The 19,341-nt window shown below is 36.1% G+C and overlaps 1 protein-coding gene across 3 annotated transcripts in view; it reads left to right on the top strand.

The window, feature by feature from the left end:
- Positions 1 to 6,187, top strand: part of ryk (receptor like tyrosine kinase) — a 60,306-nt gene extending 54,119 nt beyond the window's left edge. For all 3 annotated transcript variants that reach the window (XM_053497679.1, XM_053497680.1, XM_053497678.1), the window contains 2 exons: positions 3,844 to 3,980; positions 5,316 to 6,187. In XM_053497679.1, the coding sequence (XP_053353654.1) occupies positions 3,844 to 3,980; positions 5,316 to 5,427 (249 nt within the window). In that variant the 3' untranslated portion in view covers positions 5,428 to 6,187. The remainder of the gene's footprint in view (positions 1 to 3,843; positions 3,981 to 5,315) is intronic.
- Positions 6,188 to 19,341: the final 13,154 nt, after the last annotated feature.

Here is a 19,341-nt window from a genome sequence, read left to right as displayed (position 1 = left end):
GAGACATGGCCCAGCTTTACTCCAGTGGCAGTGAGATATAGTAAAGATCCTTTTAGGCCGTGTTTATAGTCTCTCTTTCTTTCTTCTGTTGTATATACAGTGTATGTGTGCCCTGAAATTGTGCAGTGTCCACTCTCACAATAGCTCCGTCACAACCCGTGATACATTCTTGTTCTGGTGCAAGAGAGCACTGAAAGTACAGTTAAGTGTGGAATAACATTGTGTTACTGTTGATCCTAATAGCCATGCCGAAGGAAAACAGGCTGTAGACAGTAAGTAAGAATTTTGCTAGTGCATGTCTCTCTTATTAAGAATGCACCCACTGCCTGGTTACTGCCAGCTGACCTCTACAGCCCAGAGGAGATGGAGAACAATAGAGTCTGGCACTAAGCGTGGGTCCGAGTTGGTTAGGAGGCTCATTAGTTTGCCGTAGAATGTATGAGCAATTTTATTCCGCAGGAATACAATAGTGACCGGTGATTGTGGGTTTGCAAAGAAGGTATAGTACATTTCCATGTGTTTATTTCAAGTGCTAATTCAGGTTACCACCCACTTGGCTTCTGTTTTTATAGAGGGCATGTATGCCAAAAAGTATAGAACAGAATGTTTTAGTTTACTTTTTCCCCCCCTTCCCCTGAATCGGTAATCAATTAGCAGAACTCTCATTACCAGCAAAGTGCTTTAGATCTGCACAAAGCCTAACTTTTGGTCAAAAGTACATGTTCATTTTATTTTTAAGAAAAGTCAAGAGGTTAGTGATCAGTTTTTTGCTTTTTTAAGTTCTGTCATCTTTTTTTTCTAGCTGAACAGAAATTAGGCATGAAATCGCAATAATGTAGTGTAGGAAACAGCAAATCCCCCCGATAAAAAAAAAACGAAGCACATTTTGTTCTTGTAGTGTGACCTATTTTTAAATAAAAACGGCAGATTTGGTCAGGAACCATGCCAGGCGGTGAGGGTTTTTTTTTTAATCCTTTGGGGATTTGACTGGATTATAAGAAAATCTAGTCACACCTCCTGCAACTGTCTCATACTCAAAATTAAAGTATTCATACTCTTGATCTAGGGGAAAGATGCATACTAAAAATAGAAAATATTGTGGATGACTGAGAGGACCATCCCAGCGAGAAGGAAAAGTACAGTTTAGCCATGGTACATCCAGAGTTTGAGACAGTCCAGGTATTGTTGCTACTCGCTGGATTGCATCATTACAACCATTCAGTGATGATAAACACAGAGTCAGTCTTTTTGTAAATATTTCATAAATGTGACATGTAAGTTGGATTTCACTGATGGAGCAGAAAGACTGCCTGGATAACATGGAAGGCTACAAGATCTTTGCACTAGTGTAGGAGAAAACATGTAATGATCACACTGTATTACTCATTAGTAAACAAAAGCCTTATTTCTTTGACATTTTTCTTAAAAGGATATTTATTTATTTATTTGTTAGTTTCTTGCACTGTAATGAGGCTCATGGTGACTTTTGTGGTCATAGCAGGGTTCAGGAAGGTGGAGGTGGCCTTAAAGTATAAAGTCACTGATTTGTTTCTGTAGCTGTCGGATACAGGATTTGTGTCGCTAATGTGGCCATGTAGATTATAGTGTTCACATTCTGACCCCCCGGCCTTTACTGTTCTGTGTCAGCCGAGTCTCAGTGGAATTGAAATACAAAGCAGTTGATTATTTTTGTCGCTGAACCTTGTTGAATAAATCCAGATTTCCTTAAATTGTTGTGTTTTCTTTGTTTAATTATTTTTAGTTGTTGAGTTTTTTTTTTTTTTTTTTTTTTTTTTTTTATAAAATGCAAACCGGCGCTGATAACGTACAGTGACCCAGAGTTGACTGCCCTTTAGGAGGGGTTCCTTTTGTGTACATTATAGAGATGTTTTACCAAAACATGTCTAAAGGTGACCTTCCAGGTATTAGCTCTACTGGTACCGCTATTGATGCCGTCTGTGAGGTTGTTGTCATGGACTTTCACCTAATTTGGGCCTCATTTATTGATTACATGATTCACTTGATGAGAAGATCTAATGCATACTCTGTTTACCAAGGATGAGAAATGTACTGAAATTCTATACTGTATATCGCAATACAAAAACATCCTGATATGCATCACTTGTTCTCATAATATGTAACATGCCCTCCCCCGCCTTTTTGTTTGTTTTTCCATGTAAGACAGCAGAATGTAAATCTTGTAGACCTAAATTATGACCTGAATTATTATTAAAAAAAATTAAATATGAGTACAATATAGCAGTGCTTATAGAATAAACATACAGCTAGTATATAGCGTTATATTTGTAGCTCATTCTTGAGGCAAAAACTTGTTTTTGTATGCGCTTGTATTGTGGTGTTCTCTTGCTCTGACAGAGTGACATGGCACAAAACCAGCCATCTAAGACTGAAGGAAGTTTATTCTAATTGACTGTTTCGGATAATACTTTATGTACAAGTACACACAATGAAGTGTGTGCTGCATCCAGGCAGCGTTTCCTCAATCATTTAGTCCAGGCTAAATAAATCATCCCAAAGGAATGGGAAGTTTATATTCAGCAGTGGCAAATACAGGATTCAGGCAGACACCTAAAGTCTGAGAGAGCAAGAGATCAACTATAAGATAAAACCAAATTACATTTTTTATTTAATTTTGTTATTAGATGTCATGTTTCCGATAAATAATATTTGCACTTTGCTGCATATACGTAATTTTTTAAATATTCAATGAAACCTATTCAATTAGCTTTTAATTGGTTTATATCTAAATTGTATTGTATCGGGTATCAAATCCAGATATATTGAATATATGAAATGTATAATATTTCATCAAATAAGAGTTAAAGTATCTGGTGAAAAGACTACTTAAGTACTGAGTAACTGTTTCAATCATAATGTCTGATTTTGTTTTTAGAAAAAAATAATAACTTTATATATATATATATATATATATATAAATAAAGTGTGTGTGTATGTATGTACATATATATATATATATATATATATATATATATATATACATTACATGATAGATAGAGTATATTATAATTATATATACTATACTCTCTCTCTAAGTATATGATAACATTGCACCCTAAATGAAACAGCTAAACTTACCGCGACATGTTTCCTCAGGTTAGAAGTCAAGTTTTTATGTGGTGAAATGTCTTGTCTGTTTTGGGGGACAAAGAAGACACCACATTATGAAGCTGTACTTTTGCACTGTGTGTAAGCGAAACATGCTTTGTATATGAGGCCAGGGGTGTTCATCCTCTTCTGTTGTAGCATTGGAGTCAGATGACTCTGCTAATTTTATGTTCAAATTCGCTGTCCACAACGGCCGAAGATTTTTTTCCCCGCTATGCCGCCAGTTTGTGTGTGGTCATGTGACTACATGTGGTTATTGTTGCTACATCTGACTGGTGAAACACAGTCATATGGTAGATCCACCAGCTGCTATTCTTAATGGTTAGAAAAGTAATCAGTCAAGTGTAGCCGAATGTAGCGGAGTAAGAGTAGTGTTTATTTCTTCACAAATCTGCTCAAGTAAAAAGTATGGTGCAGTAAAATTACTCATAGAAGTATTTTTTTTACTCATAGAAGTATTTTTTTTTTTAAGTTACTCAAGTAAATGTAAACTCGTTACTTCCCACCTCTGATCAAATCATACTAAAAGCAAAAGCACCTCGTCCCATCTCTACTGTTAAATTTACACAGGCTGCCTTATTGATCAGATCAATATCTAGATGAAAAACAGGTTTATATTTCCACCTCTGTCTTGTGATCTCCATATACACAGCTCTTTTAATTCCTTTATCGATGTGTCTTTTTTTTTGTGTGCAGTGGGCATTCGGAGTGACTCTGTGGGAACTGATGACGCTGGGACAGACTCCTTATGTGGACATCGACCCATTCGAGATGGCTGCCTACTTGAAGGATGGCTACAGAATAGCACAGCCCATCAACTGCCCTGATGAGCTGTAAGTAAAATTTACTTAATATTTATACATCAGTTTTTTTTGTACACCGACCTTGTACAGTCATTTAAAAGGTCGACACTTTCTTGGTTCAGACTTGTGATGTACTGTACTGTGACATTGCTTAAAGGAACAGTTCAAGAACAGTCCAGTTCAGGTTTTTTTGGATTACAGCAGCAGTTTTAAAAAAGTATAAATCTATAGGCTCCAGGTGAGATCTTCCATGGAACAAGGACAAAAAATATAATAAATAAAATATTTTGGGCGGTTCAGTCTTTAAGGTGTCCATCCACAGTGCCAGAAAGTGAGTCTCGAGGACAGAAGGTAGAGAACACCTAAAACATTAATTAAATAAATAAACAAATATATACTCAGACAAAACAGTTCGTCTAAGCAAACATATCCGCAGCTGTCCGAGGCGAGGGAGTGTAAAATTTCCCAAACTGAGAGGGCAGCATGACAGAGCAAACAGACTTCTTTTATATTCATTTACAGCTCAGCAGCGTGTAAATGAAGATTTACTAAAGAAAGATTAAATATCGTTTTGTATTCCATACAAATACAAATATACAGGGCAAGGCATCAAAGATCAAATTGTCTAGGTTTAACCAAGTTACTGAAAATCAACAATAAATATTATTGAAATGCTATGGAAATTTTAAATTACTTTTTTTTTGTTTTGTTTTTTATAAATTTACAATGGCTGCATATACAAAGATCTGAATCCTAACACAAACATGAAATTGCCGCTTTAAAATTTTTTTTTTTTATTCAGTACCCCTGCTATATACTACACATTATACACTGTACTATAAGTCATTTAAATCTGAGAAAGTCATCATTTGTATGCACTCTAAATGAACACAGGCTCAATTTTCGTTGGTACAGGCCTATGGAAGCGTAAATGTCTGTTACAGACCTGAGTGAAGTAAATAGCTCACGCACACAATGGCTGCCAACTAATGAAAGTGTTTAGTTAGAACTGTGTCATACTTTTGCCATCTATGAAGTCATGGCAGCTGGTATGCTGTATGCTACCAGGAATCCAGAGACACTCTTTGGGCTGCTGTTGGCCTTGTTTCTAACCTAAACATGGCAGGCTTTGTCTGAACACAGACCAACAGAGGGCAGGAAATGCTAAATAGTGTTTGCTCAAAGTTTAGCAGGTGGAATAATGAGGTCAGTTTTTTAAATAAGTACGCAAAACAAGGTTTGGGAAGAATAAATTGAAACGAACAGGATTTCACCTCAGCTGTTTTTTTGTTTTCCTTTTTTTCCCTGATGAACTAATAAGATGATGTATTTGTTTTCTGAATGGATTTTTATGTGACATTTCAGGTTTGCTGTAATGGCCTGTTGCTGGGCGCTGGATCCAGAAGAGAGGCCAAAGTTCCAGCAGCTTGTCCAGTGTCTCACAGAGTTTCATGCAGCTTTGGGGGCCTATGTGTAAACTTCAGCCTCAGGTTTTGTTCTGGGCCTCACTATCCAACAACAGGAAACATGGCACCTCGCTAAAATAAAAACATTTTTCTCTTTCAGTGATTTTGGGGGGGAGAAATTGAACTGCTAAGAGTTTAAGACTTTTTCCCTGCTTTTTTTTTTTTTTTTTTTTTGACAAATCACTCCTCATGGAATAGTAGATCTCCATTCATTTTCACTGTTCAAGAGGATCACCTACAACCTACAGCCTCATCACAATTCACACGTTTCTTAATACTGGTGTTGATGTGTTCCCAGGAAGCTATCGTTCCTTTCAGCAGAGAACTTTTCCAGTTAAAGACATTTGAGTTCAGCTGCTGAGTTTCCTCATAAAGCTTATTTCACGATCCACACAGTCTGATTTCTCAGATTTTGCTTGCTTGGATAAAGATTTGTATGTTGTTATTGATTCTTCAGTAAGGGGAACAGTCTCCGCTGTGTTGAATCTAAAACACAGCTATGAAGTGGAATTTAAGTTTTTATTATTTTTTTTATATTGTGTGTGCGAAACAGAGTATGTGCACAGAACGTTTGTCAGTCCTCCTGTTGGTACATTTGTTCTGCTTAAATGAGCTCATATTCGGCTCTGCCGCTGGTTATCAGGAACAAATCAGCTTACTGCCTTAAGTATTTAATTTTTTTCAGGACAGAGGATATGCAGAACTGTACTAATATTTACTTAAAACCAGTGCGAAACTGGCTCATGGTACATTTTACAGTAGCAATATATATATATATATATATATATATATATATATATATATATATATATATATTCATCCTAAACCATCTTGCAAGGTTTTGAATTATGGTTGCAAACAACATAAATTAATAATTACAATAATAGAAAAAGAAAAAAAATTCTTACAGGGTTGTTACTTATTCCTAAAATTTTTAATGTTTGTTCTGTGTCAGAACAAAGTTTTCCTTGTGTATTTTTTTTTAAGAATACGTAAAGACACACCAGTCACTGTGAATAATCAAAGTGTACGGCGTATGTTAAAAAAAAAAAAAAAAAAGGCTTCTAGCCATGTTTCTTTTTCCCTAGCATTTATAGACGCCTTCGTGATGTTGACAGCTGCATGATGATTTAAAAAGGTATTATGTAAACTGTTTCTTAAACTCATACATACCGATTAAAAAAAAGAACCCGGAATAAAATGGGTTCCCAATGTCGAATTACTATTCATTGCCTCTTTTTTTTTTTTTTCCCACTCCTTTGTTGACCAGGTTATGACCTCAATAATAACTGTAGGAGATGGATAAATCCTCACTTAGTTGCACAAAATGTCTTGAGAAACAGGATGTTTCAAATGGAAATCATTCATCGGCTACTGTGTGAAGATTTTTATAAACCTTAAGATGGTGAAAGCACACCATAGTTTCCTTAGACATTCCAGAATTCTAAACAGATGCATCCTGTTTACATTTGATGGTTACCAGTGCTGCCAATTCCATCCATCTATAGGTTGAAAAAGGGTATTGATAGTATCATGCCTTAAGGCCTGAGGACTGTGAGACTTCTCAGGATCAAGAGGAAAAAAATGAACAGATTAATTTTTGAGCACATCTTGCTGATGAATCTTGCTGAACCCTAGCCAGGACAACGACGAAGCTACTTTAGAAAAAGTGTTTGTGTATGCGGTTGTCCGACACACCTGAGCCTAATTAAATATCTCTGCCCGTTCAGAAAGAGCTTGAAAGGTTATATACAAGACTTTGTAGTATGCTGCAAGTTAAATACATCATGTTTGTAAAATGCATCTGAAAAGGGCCTAAATAGAGGGCTTAAGGGAAAACCTTGTGGGACTGTATATTGCAATGATTATAGGCTATGAACAATCTTAAGGCTCTGACCAATCTCTTTTTACAGTAACAAAGTAGTAACAGTTTATTTTATCAGTGAGATTTTTAGCCTGTGTTAGGTTTGTGCTGCGATGCTTTCAGCGCTTATTTCTTCTTGGAACAAAAAAAAGCTGTTTGGACAGCTTTTTTCCAAAAAACATGGAGCAAACAAAAGCCTGTTAAATTTGGGTGGTAATTGTGATTTGATGTGTTTGATGTGGTTTCTTACAGAGCTACTTAACAATGACCAATGCTGGCCCAGACTGAGTGATGAACTTATGTTTAGTCAAAGCTTTCCAAATAGGTGCTTGGATTTTGATCATTATTAACCGATGGAGTAGAACGAGACTCGTTGGCGTCGAATTCAGTTAATGTTTTTCTCGTACAGAGATGATTCTATGCTGTCCAAGGTCGACCACTGAGAGGTATTTTTTTCCATGAATCATTCAAATTCTGAATGAATCACATCACATTACAGAACACACGGGCTTCCAAGAGCGGTTCACCAATTCCAGATTGTGTGATCATCTGAAATGTAAGACAATGAAGGACATTAACAGTTATAGCTTTGTGCAAAAGAACTTTAAGCCGTTTTCTGAAATCGATGCGAATTCTGTGATCCTTCTAGCATGTGGTTTAAACCTTTTATTTATGACCCATGACGAGGAACACAAAAAAAATCTCGAATGGAGAATGCAAGCTATTCATTTTTTATTTGTATCCAGAAATCTGCAACATTTACAGCTTTGTCAATAGGCAAAAGAAGAGGCGGTAACAACTGGTTAAAACCTTTAGCGCAGCTTCTGTCATCGGTTTGTTTACTTCCAATTCGATAGTTTCCTCTCACCTTTCCTTTAAAAACATGCCACTAGGTAGAATGATTACACTAAACTGCCCATAGGTTTTAAAAAGTGTATATGCGCTGGACTGATATTACACCGGGGATGACATTACATCAAACTTTGTTCTGTGTTTCTCAGATAGATTTCGGATCCGTTGCAACCCAGACTAGAAAAAAACGGTATTGAATCAGAATGAAATTTACTATTTTTTTTCCATTATGCAATTTTTTGTGTGTGTAAATTGATGGGTGAAGGCTGAATTCTTTCTTAATGCACTAAATTGAGACATTGGATATGAAAGCTTGTTTGGTTCTCTGGAGCTGAGCCACTGTCCTCTCTCTTCTTTCAGGAGCTACAATAAACAACCACTGCAATGGTACACGAGGAAGGAAGACTGGTAATTGATTCAGGGCCTGTAATTTTATCCCTGTGTTACATTTCCTTGTTCCATATGTCGGTTGGATCAGAGGGGCATTGTTTTAAATAACTACAATCACATTTTATGGCAGTGGTTACCAGTGTTTCTTGTAGCAAAAAAAAAAAAAGGTTTCATGCAGAGTTTACTTCTGTTACCAATCTAACACATCTGTTTCAGAAATCAGGGCATAGTGCCCCAATTGAGAAGGGTGTAAGGTTTAGTTAAGAACCTTACACAAATGCGGACGTTTGTTCTTACTCAAACATGTCTTGTGTTTTTAGAATTTAATGTAATGGTAAAAAAGCTCTCTCACTTTCTGACTTGTTTTTTTTTTCACCACCTACACACATTGCAATTTGACAGGAAATAGCCACTTTTCAACAGGGCAGAATTTTTCAATAGATTTTTTTTTAATTATTATTATTTTTAAGGGTGGGTTTGTTCAGGGCATCATAGTGTAGCACTTTGACTAAATTACCAGATTGCAAGGTGAAGTGAAAACCAGAAAAACCAAACCCATTTTTTCAGTCAAATTTTTTTTTTTTAATTAAACACATTACATCGATCAGCCATAACATTAGCAATCATCATCAATTGTAGGATGGGGGCTGGTTTACTCCTGTGGAGAGTTCCAAATTTCCAGATACTATTCCAGTTAAGCTCCCACTGCATACACTGGACAAATAAGTCCAATCCTTGGAGGTGCCGCCCCACAACCTCCAGCACACTAAGGATTGACTATTTACTACCTACAGGTCAGGGGTAGCTCAGTGGTGAAGGCATTGGACTACAGTTCGGAAGTTCCGTGCTGATTGGTGTACAATATGAATACAAACGATTCTATTTTTAACAAAATTTTAAACATTTTAAACCATTTTTAACAAAGCATCTGATTCTAAAATAACTGACTATATCTCCCATAATCAATCACTGGTTTTAATGTAACTTTCAGGACATAGTTCAGTGTGTTAATATGACGCATTTTCCTCATTTTTGATACTTTGAAACACTTTTTAATTGCGTCACCAAATATATTGCAACGAATAGTGTTTTTTTCCTGGTTATAAGACCATGAGTATCTTTTAATGATTCATAGAATTGATTCTGCTTTTCCTTTTTTGAGTATAGGAACTCAGTGTTTCCTTGAAGTACTTGTTGGCTGGTTTACAACACCAAACTGCTGATGGTGCATGGCCACTTGATTTCGACATCACGTACTGACTGACAATCGGCGGAGTAAATATCCAGCTTCTAGATGCACTTCTCATTTAAGTAAGGGAAACAGTTACGGCCCTAATGTCCGAATTCTAACTTATGGCTCACAAAGTAGCATCTTGATTACGGGGTACAGAGGGCTTTGGGATTAAGTCTTGTGTTAGAAGCTATTTAGCTTTGTAGCTCGCCTTAGGCGTAAATAAAACAACACGCAAGAAATCAGAAACAATTTAGGTGCAATTAAGTGTTGTTTAAAACAGCAATATCAGCAATCAGCAATATTTCTTGTTTAAAGTGCTTGATTTGATTTTGAATATGGGTTTTGCCAGGTTCCTTCTGTCCCAATACTGCGGGACTGTACCAAACTACAGTACTTTGTAATTACGCTAACTTTCAGTTAGTGTAATAGAACAACTGTCAAACGTTCCTCGTTCACTCGTGGAATGCCTCTCGTCCAATCAAACATTATTGTATATTATTGATTATTGTATGTTTTTAGAGGAAGTATGATGTCCAGGAAATAAATGATACAAAGAGACGCTATCGTCAATTGATTTATTTAACCAAAAATAAATGTGTGCATGTGTGTGTTCTGCTTCTAAATGGAGAGAGCACATTTTAGAGATTGCACTGATCTAATTGCTAAGGCACTGGTAGCTCATACGGTTAAGCGATTGGAAGGTTGGGCCTTCAAGCCTCAGCACCGCCAAGTTTCCACTGTTGAGCGCTTCAGCAAGGCCCCTAACCCTTATTCCATGTGCCATCAAGCAGTTAATTACAAAGTACTTCAATTTTGCTACTGCTGAAGTACTTTTGATTTTTACTACCTTTCTTTAGTGGCATCTCCCCAATTAAAACCCCTGATTTTCACATAGGCATGCCCTTATATGGTGTTTAAGGTTGTTAAAAATGCTAATTACATGCTAAACCTATGCTAATCTTATGCACCTTCAACATAAGATCAAGTGGGATTCGTCATTTAGCGAATGAACTGGGATGGTTAACATTTATGTTCTAATCCAGAGCAACTTATATTTTTATCTTCCGAACCATAGTCCAATGCCTTAACCACTGAGCTACCCGACTCCAGATGCTAACGTTCTGGTTAAGAACATTAGCATCTTGCATTGACTACTTTTGGCAGAAAATTAAGAAAATGTTGCTGCACTAGTCACATTGTTTCTTACATCTGCACCCACCAGATGTTTATACATAACCAATAAGATTTATAGAGCAAGCAAGCTGTTGTTTTCTGTTTGTGTGTATATATATATATATATATATATATATATATAATTTATTATTTTTTTTCCTATAAGCACACATTGTATCTGTCTCATTGGGCAAAAAAAGATATTTCATGGCACACATGAACAGACTAGAGTTGATGCACTTGATGATGTAATGGAAAGTTATTTAAGTCCTAAAAATCTGTTAAGAAACCCAGAATGAATTGGCAAACAAAGGCTGGTTACTTGAGCAAGTCGCTGAAATGTTTTCCTTGTTGCGCTGTGCTGAGGTCTCGGCAAGTTCAACGTCGTTCATATAATATCCTTCAATGCCACGCTTCTCAAAGTGGTTTCCCAGGATCCCCAGGGGTCAATGAAGCATAGCTAGTGGGACTATAATTTATTTTGTTTTGTAACACTGACTCACTCACTCATTTTCTATACCGCTTTATCCAGTATTCAGGGTCGCGGGGACCTGGAGCCCATCCCAGGAGACTTGGGGCACAAGGCAGGGTACACCCTGGACAGGGTGGCAATCCATCGCAGGGCACACACACATACAAACACTCACACACTATGGGCAATTTGGAAATGGCAATTAGCCTAACCTGCATATCTTTTGGACTGTGGGAGGAAACCACACAGAGACAGGAATCAAACCCAGGCCCTGGAGGTGCAAGGCGACAGTGCTAACCACTACACCACTGTGCTGCCCTGTTATGCAACAGTGGTGGAAAATATAACTAAACATAGTCAAGGCAATTCAAATTATTATTAAGTTCTCAGACTTGAATATATTGCTTTTATTATTATTTTTTTTTTTAAGTAATGAAAGTGTTTGTAACAGACAGACAGACATGGTGCCTCTAAAAGTCTCCATACTATTTAGGAGAAATTTGCACTTTTAGCCAAATGGCTTCCAATTACATTACTTCCATGGAGTTCTTGTGGGGTGTTTCTGGTATGCAGTGGTAAGTACCTTCAAAAGTAGGTTATGGCCTCCCAAGGCTTATCTATGTGTGTGGGTAGTGAGGGCTAACCCGTCTGGTCTGATCCAACATATGAGCTATTGCAGCTCAAATTGTTAAAAAGGTTAATGCAGGCTCTGATGCAAAGGTGTCCAGACTCTCTGTTTGCTGTGTCTGAAGAAGTTAAAGTGCCCATCCAGACCCCTGTCCACTACAGAAAACACTTGTGGTTGGGCACTAGAGCATCAGAACTGAACCATGGAACCATGGAAAAAAGTGTTCTGGTCTGAGTCATTATGGTTACCATTATGGTTACCTGGGGAGGAGATAATCCAAGAAAGCACTATGTGAAGAATGTAAGCTGGCAGACAGCGTGTGAGTCTTTGAGCAGTAGGTGTGTTCTAGAAATCATGGGATCCTGGCATTCATGTTGATCTGTTTCTTAGGTATTTGGGATAAGAGTGTAATGTAAATTTACCAACTCCCTAAATATGGCTGCAGATCGAGTACAAATTCCTAACAGTATTTCTTAATGGCAATGGCTTCTTCAGCAAGATATGTATTTATGCATGTGCAAAAGCATCGAGCCAACCCTAATTTCATATTAAATGAAATGAAATTAAATTAACTTTAATTAACATATTTAATGACCGAAATAGGAACCAATATTTTATTGCAACAGGCTGCAAAGAACCTAAAAATTTACTTTAAAATCAGCTTTTTAAACCTTTTGCACATTTTAAATGGGGCTTAAAAACATGTTTACTAAGATTCTGTTTGTTTGTTTAATTATGTCATCACTTTACATTTAGCAGGTGCCCTTATCCAAAGTGACTTACATTTTTATCTCATTATACATATAAGCAGTTGAGGGTTAAGGGCCTTGCTCAAGAGCCCAACAGGGACAACTTGGTGGTCGTGAGATTTTAACCTTCCAAACTTTAGTCCAATGCCTTAACCACTGAGCTACCCCTGACCTGTGTAATGTATCCACGTGAAACACACTACAGAAATAAAATGTATTATTATTATAACTTTAACAATTGGTTGTTCATTCTTGTCTGTTCCAACCACTCAGCATTCTACATCACCAGTATACTAATCACAGACCTGATAACCAGTCATCTGAACCTTTTTCTCATTGGTTCATGCCTAAACTTGGATGTTTTTTATGCTTAAATGATGAATAGGTCACTGTGTGGCTTTTCAAACAAAAAAAACATGGACTGAAAATGAGACCCAGAAACTTGCCAAAAATGAAAACCAAAATGTCCCTCAGGAAGCCTGGAAAGCTATTGCTTAAGACTACAACTCTTTGGAAGCCAAAGGTAAAAAAATGGGAGGCCTTTTGCACAGTGATATAGTCCATATATTTAATAATTTGTTAATTTATTGGATGGATATTGCATTGGTTTATAAAATTTTAGATTTTCTGCTATTTTTCTGCAAAAGGCAGTGTAAGTCTGATGTAATCGAAGAGTAAGCCCCACAGGGCTTTATGAATGCCTTTACTGTTATCAAGTCCCATCAAATAACTGACAGGTTTATTGGCGTTCAGCTAAAGACAAAAGAACATTGTAAGAATTCAGTCAGCACTGCAAGTGTTCATTAAACTATATGTTCTCCTGTGTATATTCGAGCAGACAGTTCACACAAAGGCTGGTTCTGTTTGACTTCAAGGTGTGCATTTCCTTTATTTTCTGGACAGTGATCTATATCTGCACGAGTTCATGCATGGCCTACTCTTCTGAACCTCTGTAATCTTTATAAGATTTAGAAAGAGATCCAGACTTGTACTCAGCTGGACCTTATTTATGATATTTTTTTTTTTTTCTTAACAGCACACTTTTCTGAAGTGCTAAACTTTGATTAATCGAGACACAGCGCTCCCACACACAGGTTCTCGTTTTAATTGGGAGGCTTTCAGTAATGTTGATTCCATTTCTTAACTTGATTAATTTGGTGTTACACTTGAGCAATACTTTGGTGTACTTTGTATTTTTGACCTTATGTAAAATTGATTAGTGGCCAAGCTCTCACATGAACAAATATTTTGAAATACCAATAGACTATTTCTAACATTTCTACTATTTTCCAAACTTCTGATTGCTAAGGATTTGTACTGTATGTGAACAGTAAAAGTGAATGATGAATAAACAAAATATTGACAGAACAATTAATCGTTTGTGTGATTTCTGGCAAAAACTTTAAAATATTTTCAGAATTCATTGGTATGATTTACATGCAAACTACAATACTATTCATTAATTAAATTTACTATTTTATTAATTAAGTAAATTTGCCAAAACTTTGGATAAATTGACTTTTACACAAAAATAAATAATAAATAAATAGCATGGCTAAACTTTCACATTTACAGTATATATCTGGCAGGTGGTTCTATAAAATGTGACATGCAGGTGAAGTCAAAGCAGTCACAGAGCTAATACAAATATTGACAATCACACAAGTGCCCCGAGACACGCGAGTCGTGCATTGACACTGAGATCCTACAGAACCAAACAAGAACTGGTTTTAAATATGTATGCATTGTGTGAAACATTTATAGACATAATTTGAAAATTATGAGAGAATCTGAAACAAAAATAATGACCTGGACAGTGGATGAGATTGGTCAAATTTACGTTTAAAAACAAATGCTTTATATTGTCAGAACATGTAGTGGCTGCTCAAAAATTTTCACAGTGATGTTGGAAAGAGGGTGAAATTATTTTTTTTTTACTAACACGCTAGTTATTTTATAACTCAAATATAAATTTGCACCTTCCACCTCCTACAGGTTATAAAAGTGCTGAGCAACTGCATGTGACAAGCTGCTCACGCTGACATTGTGTTCCTTTGTTCTGAGTGTTGTGCAAAAGTGCCTGACTCCTACTAATGATATAAACACTAATCTCAAAACTGGACTTGACATACTTCAGCGTAAATGAGTAACTAAAAAGAGGATGAAGCATAGAATAATATATATACTGTACATGAAATAAAAAAAAAAATGCATTTTAAGGTTCTACTTAAAAGGTGCACAACAGAATTCCTGGTTTTGAATATTAGGAAACGAGGTCACACGCCTTTAACCAAACCATCTACTGCATCAACATTCAGCCGCAATAGTCCATATTTATCATTCACAATTCTTTCTTAACAAAACCTTACTTAACTAATGTTTAATTGTTTACCAAAGTGTGAATCCATACAAAAATTTATGTTCATTCTCATGATAAGTGAAGAAGCGCATGCGTAGCATGATGTCGTGATGGCACGACTCCATGTCCCTGGGTTATGCTCAAGTTCAAGTTACTTTATGTGAGTAAGGAGTTCAGTATTTTCTCTCTATGTCTGCAATCGTTTCCTTTGGGATCTCCAATTTCCTCCCACACCCCAAAAACATGCGAGTAGATGGACTGCTTACACTAAAATGCCCCTCAGGGCAAATGAGTGTGTGCCTGTGTCTGGATTGATGATGGATTGGTGTCCCGTCGCGCCTCATGTTCTTGCCTCGTGTCCAGGGTTCCTGCTGAAGCATTTCAACATGATATTGTACTAACACTTACTTGTGTAAATAAAAATACTAAATTTTAAGAAATTACCCTCCTGTAACTGGGTGTAAATATTAACCACCAGCCACATGTTTACTTCAGATCTTGTTGATGGTTCAGGTTTCATTTTAGTCATGGACGATTTTAATAGGCAACAACATAATACAAATCTGCGGCTCTTAATGTAATAATATAACAATGGTAATTCATTTCTATTACATTTGTGGTAAGTTATTATAATTTTGAAAGCTGTGGCAAAATGCATCATCATTTTTAAAAATTATTTTATCTCAATTAATTACATTTTCTAGCAAATTCAGTAATTGTTAATGATTATCTGACATTCAAACCCATGTTGCAATTTGACTGGTTTCTTCAGGCATCTATGTTATATTCCAGCATTATCTTCTTGCCCAGGATGGATTTGTGATTTATCATTTTATATCACTTTCATTCCACACTCCACGATTGCTCCTCTTTAGCTCACACTAATCTTTTTTTTATGTAAGCTTTTCTATTTACTGCTAACATTAACGTCACTGATTAACAGCACCTTTTTTTTGTTGGATTTTCTTTTTGGAGATGTTTTATCATCCTTTCAACTATTTAAATTGACATTTCTTTTGTTGGGGCCTTTTTTCTTTTTAATTAGGGAAATCCTACAGCTTGTTAAGGTTTTTAAGAACTCTACAGACAGAGATTAACTAATTAATTAATTAACTTATTCATTTATTTTCATCACTGAGTGATTCCATAGTTTTGTCCTCACCTGGTATGGAAAATATGTGTAATTAATTAGTTTAGTTTATTTATATAGCACATTTTTTAAAAAAAACATGGTTGACCAAAGTGCTTCACAATGCCAAAAAAAGATCACACACAATCAATCAATACATTAAAAAAATTATACCAATCAATTTTGGTATGTTTTTCAAGGTCAGGATGTTTAGCTATTAAACACTAATTTTTGTATCACATCATTAGAAGACATGGGATTAGTTTCCATTGTTATGCTGATGATACCCAATTATATATCTCAACAAAACCAGACGAAATACCTAAATTGTCTAGATTAACCGAGTGTGTCCAGGACATAAAAGATTGGATGACCAATAACTTCCTTTTACTAAACTCAGACAAGACAGAGATATTACTCATTGGCCCAAAAACCAGCACACAACAGCTTTCACAATTCAGCCTGCGTTTAGAAGGATGTACTAGTTACTACTAGATCAACAGTAAAAGACCTGGGCGTAATATTAGACAGTAACTTGTCCTTTGAAAATCATATTTCCAATTTCACAAAAACAGCCTTTTTCCATCTTAGAAATATCGCCAAACTTAGGAGCATCTTATCCGTATCTGATGCAGAAAAGCTAGTTCATGCATTCATGACCTCCAGACTGGACTATTGTAATGCATTACTAGGTGATTGTCCTGCATCCTCAATAAACAAGCTTCAGTAAGTCCAAAATGCAGCCGCCAGGGTTCTCACTAGATCCAGAAAATATGATCATATAACCCCAATATTATCATCCCTGCACTGGCTACCTGTTCAATTTAGAATTAATTACAAAATAGTACTACTTACATACAAGGCTTTAAATGGTTTAGCTCCCACATACCTAACCAGTCTTCTGAAACGCTATAATCCGCCACGCTCCTTAAGATCACAAAACTCTGGACTTCTGGTAGTTCCCAGAATTTCAAAATCTACAAAAGGGGTTAGGGCATTTTCATATTTAGCTCCAAAACTTTGGAATAGCCTTTCAGACAGTGTTCGGGGCTCAGACACAGTTTCCCAGTTTAAAAGTAGACTCAAGACGCATCTCTTTAATCTGGCATACGCGTAACTCATCCCATAACTTCATACTTCAGTACATCTATTCTGAATGGCAACTACGCTAATTCTCTCCATCTGTTCTGTACTTTTCTACCTATCCCGAGGTATCTAGAGATTGTACCAGCTTCAGTAGACAAAGGCCAACCCTGTGAGGATCCTAAGGCATCCAGAGAAGGACCAGCTCCAGCTGAATTTTGCCTTAATATGATTGGAGCTACACATCCTGCTCCTGTGCTCCCAGTGATCCAGACCCCATGTGCCCTCTGCACCTACTGACTCATCCCTATGCTGAACTGGACTTCGTGTTAATTTAAAGAATTTCTGTTATATTGTACTCTCAGCTGCATAACACACATGTTGTTATATCATCTCTATCTGTTATCACCCAAATGAGGATGGGTTCCCTGTTGAGTCTGGTTCCTCTCAAGGTTTCTTCCTATTGCCGTCTCAGGGAGTTTTTCCTTGCCACTGTCGCCCCTTGGCTTGCTCATCAGAGAAATTTCATTCATTCATCTCATTATTATCTAGACACATTTTTCTCACACATACACAATTTATTATTATTATTAATATTTTATTATTTTATTTTAATTATTATTAATATTTTATTTTATTTATTTATTTAATTATTTCTTTCATCTTTGTGAAGCTGCTTTGAGACAATGACCATTGTTAAAAGCCCTATATAAATAAAATTTAATTGAATTGAAATCTGTGATTTGTTAAATTGTTAACTGCTACATACAGTAGTTAAAACCTGGGTGATGATCTTTTGTGTGATACGCCAGGAGTACCCTACCTTCCTGAAACTGATTCGTTTCATTCACTGAAGGTGTACAAGAGACACTAGCTTGGGGCTGTTTTTTCAGGAATTGCGCTTGTTAGTTCCAGTAAAAGGTAAAATGTTAATGCTACAGCATACAAAACAAAGACCTTTAAGAAAACATTATTCTTCCAATGTCATGGCAACAGTTCTGGGACTGTAATGCCCGGGTCCAGTATGGACTCTCTCACCTCAACCCCATTAACTGGTTGTAGTGAATTGGAATGTTGACTGCAAGCCAGGATTTTTTTTTTGTTTCATTTTTTGTCAGTTCAGTGTCTGCCCACACTAATGCTACTTTAACTGCATTTACATTCTCACAAATACACATTTTTTTTAACCATAATTTAATTTAAAAAAGAGAATATAATATATTCTAGATTGTTTATACACGAGGTGAAATATTCAAGCCTTTTTTGTGTTTGCTTTAATTTTGATGATTTTACAGCTCATGAAAATAAAACATCCAGTATCTCAAAGTATTCAAAGTACTTGACATAAATTAAATTTTAGAAAATGGTTATCTATCCATCCATCCATCCATCTATCTATTTTAATAGATCTATTTTAAATTGCCATTAAATCTTCTAGGTGCACTTGCACACAACTTTTTAAGGAACTTTGCAGGCAGGAAGTTTTAACTAACATCATGGAGCAAAACTAATCATAGAGCTTACGTGAATGTAGGCTGCCTCAAATTGTTCTGTCTCTTTATGTAATTCCAGACAGACTTAATGATGTTGAGATTAGGGAATTATGGGGGCCAAACCATCACTCCCAGAACTCCTTGTTCTTATCCTCTTTAATTATATTGACTGTTAGTTTGAGTTGATTTGTATCTGATTATATTGTATGATGGATAAGTGTCTGCCTGGATTTCTCAGCATTGATCCCAACCAAAGCTCCAACTCCTTTGCAGAAATGCTGTCCCAAACTTAAGAAAGACATGAATATATGTAGAGAGAGAGACAAAAAAATGTAAGCCAAAAATGTAAACACACTTCAGAAGAAAAAATCTTTAGTGTTATATATATAAACGTATATTCTAAATTAATTGCTATAAGTTACATATGATCTAATCATATTATCATAATATTATTATTAATATAATATACATAACTAATATACATAATATTTTTATTTTT

The sequence above is a fragment of the Clarias gariepinus genome, chromosome 6 (genome assembly GCF_024256425.1).
Source record: "Clarias gariepinus isolate MV-2021 ecotype Netherlands chromosome 6, CGAR_prim_01v2, whole genome shotgun sequence".
NCBI classification, from domain to species: Eukaryota; Metazoa; Chordata; class Actinopteri; order Siluriformes; family Clariidae; genus Clarias; species Clarias gariepinus.
Note: the sequence above shows the minus strand (reverse complement) of the source record. Positions and strands in the feature narration are given on the sequence as shown.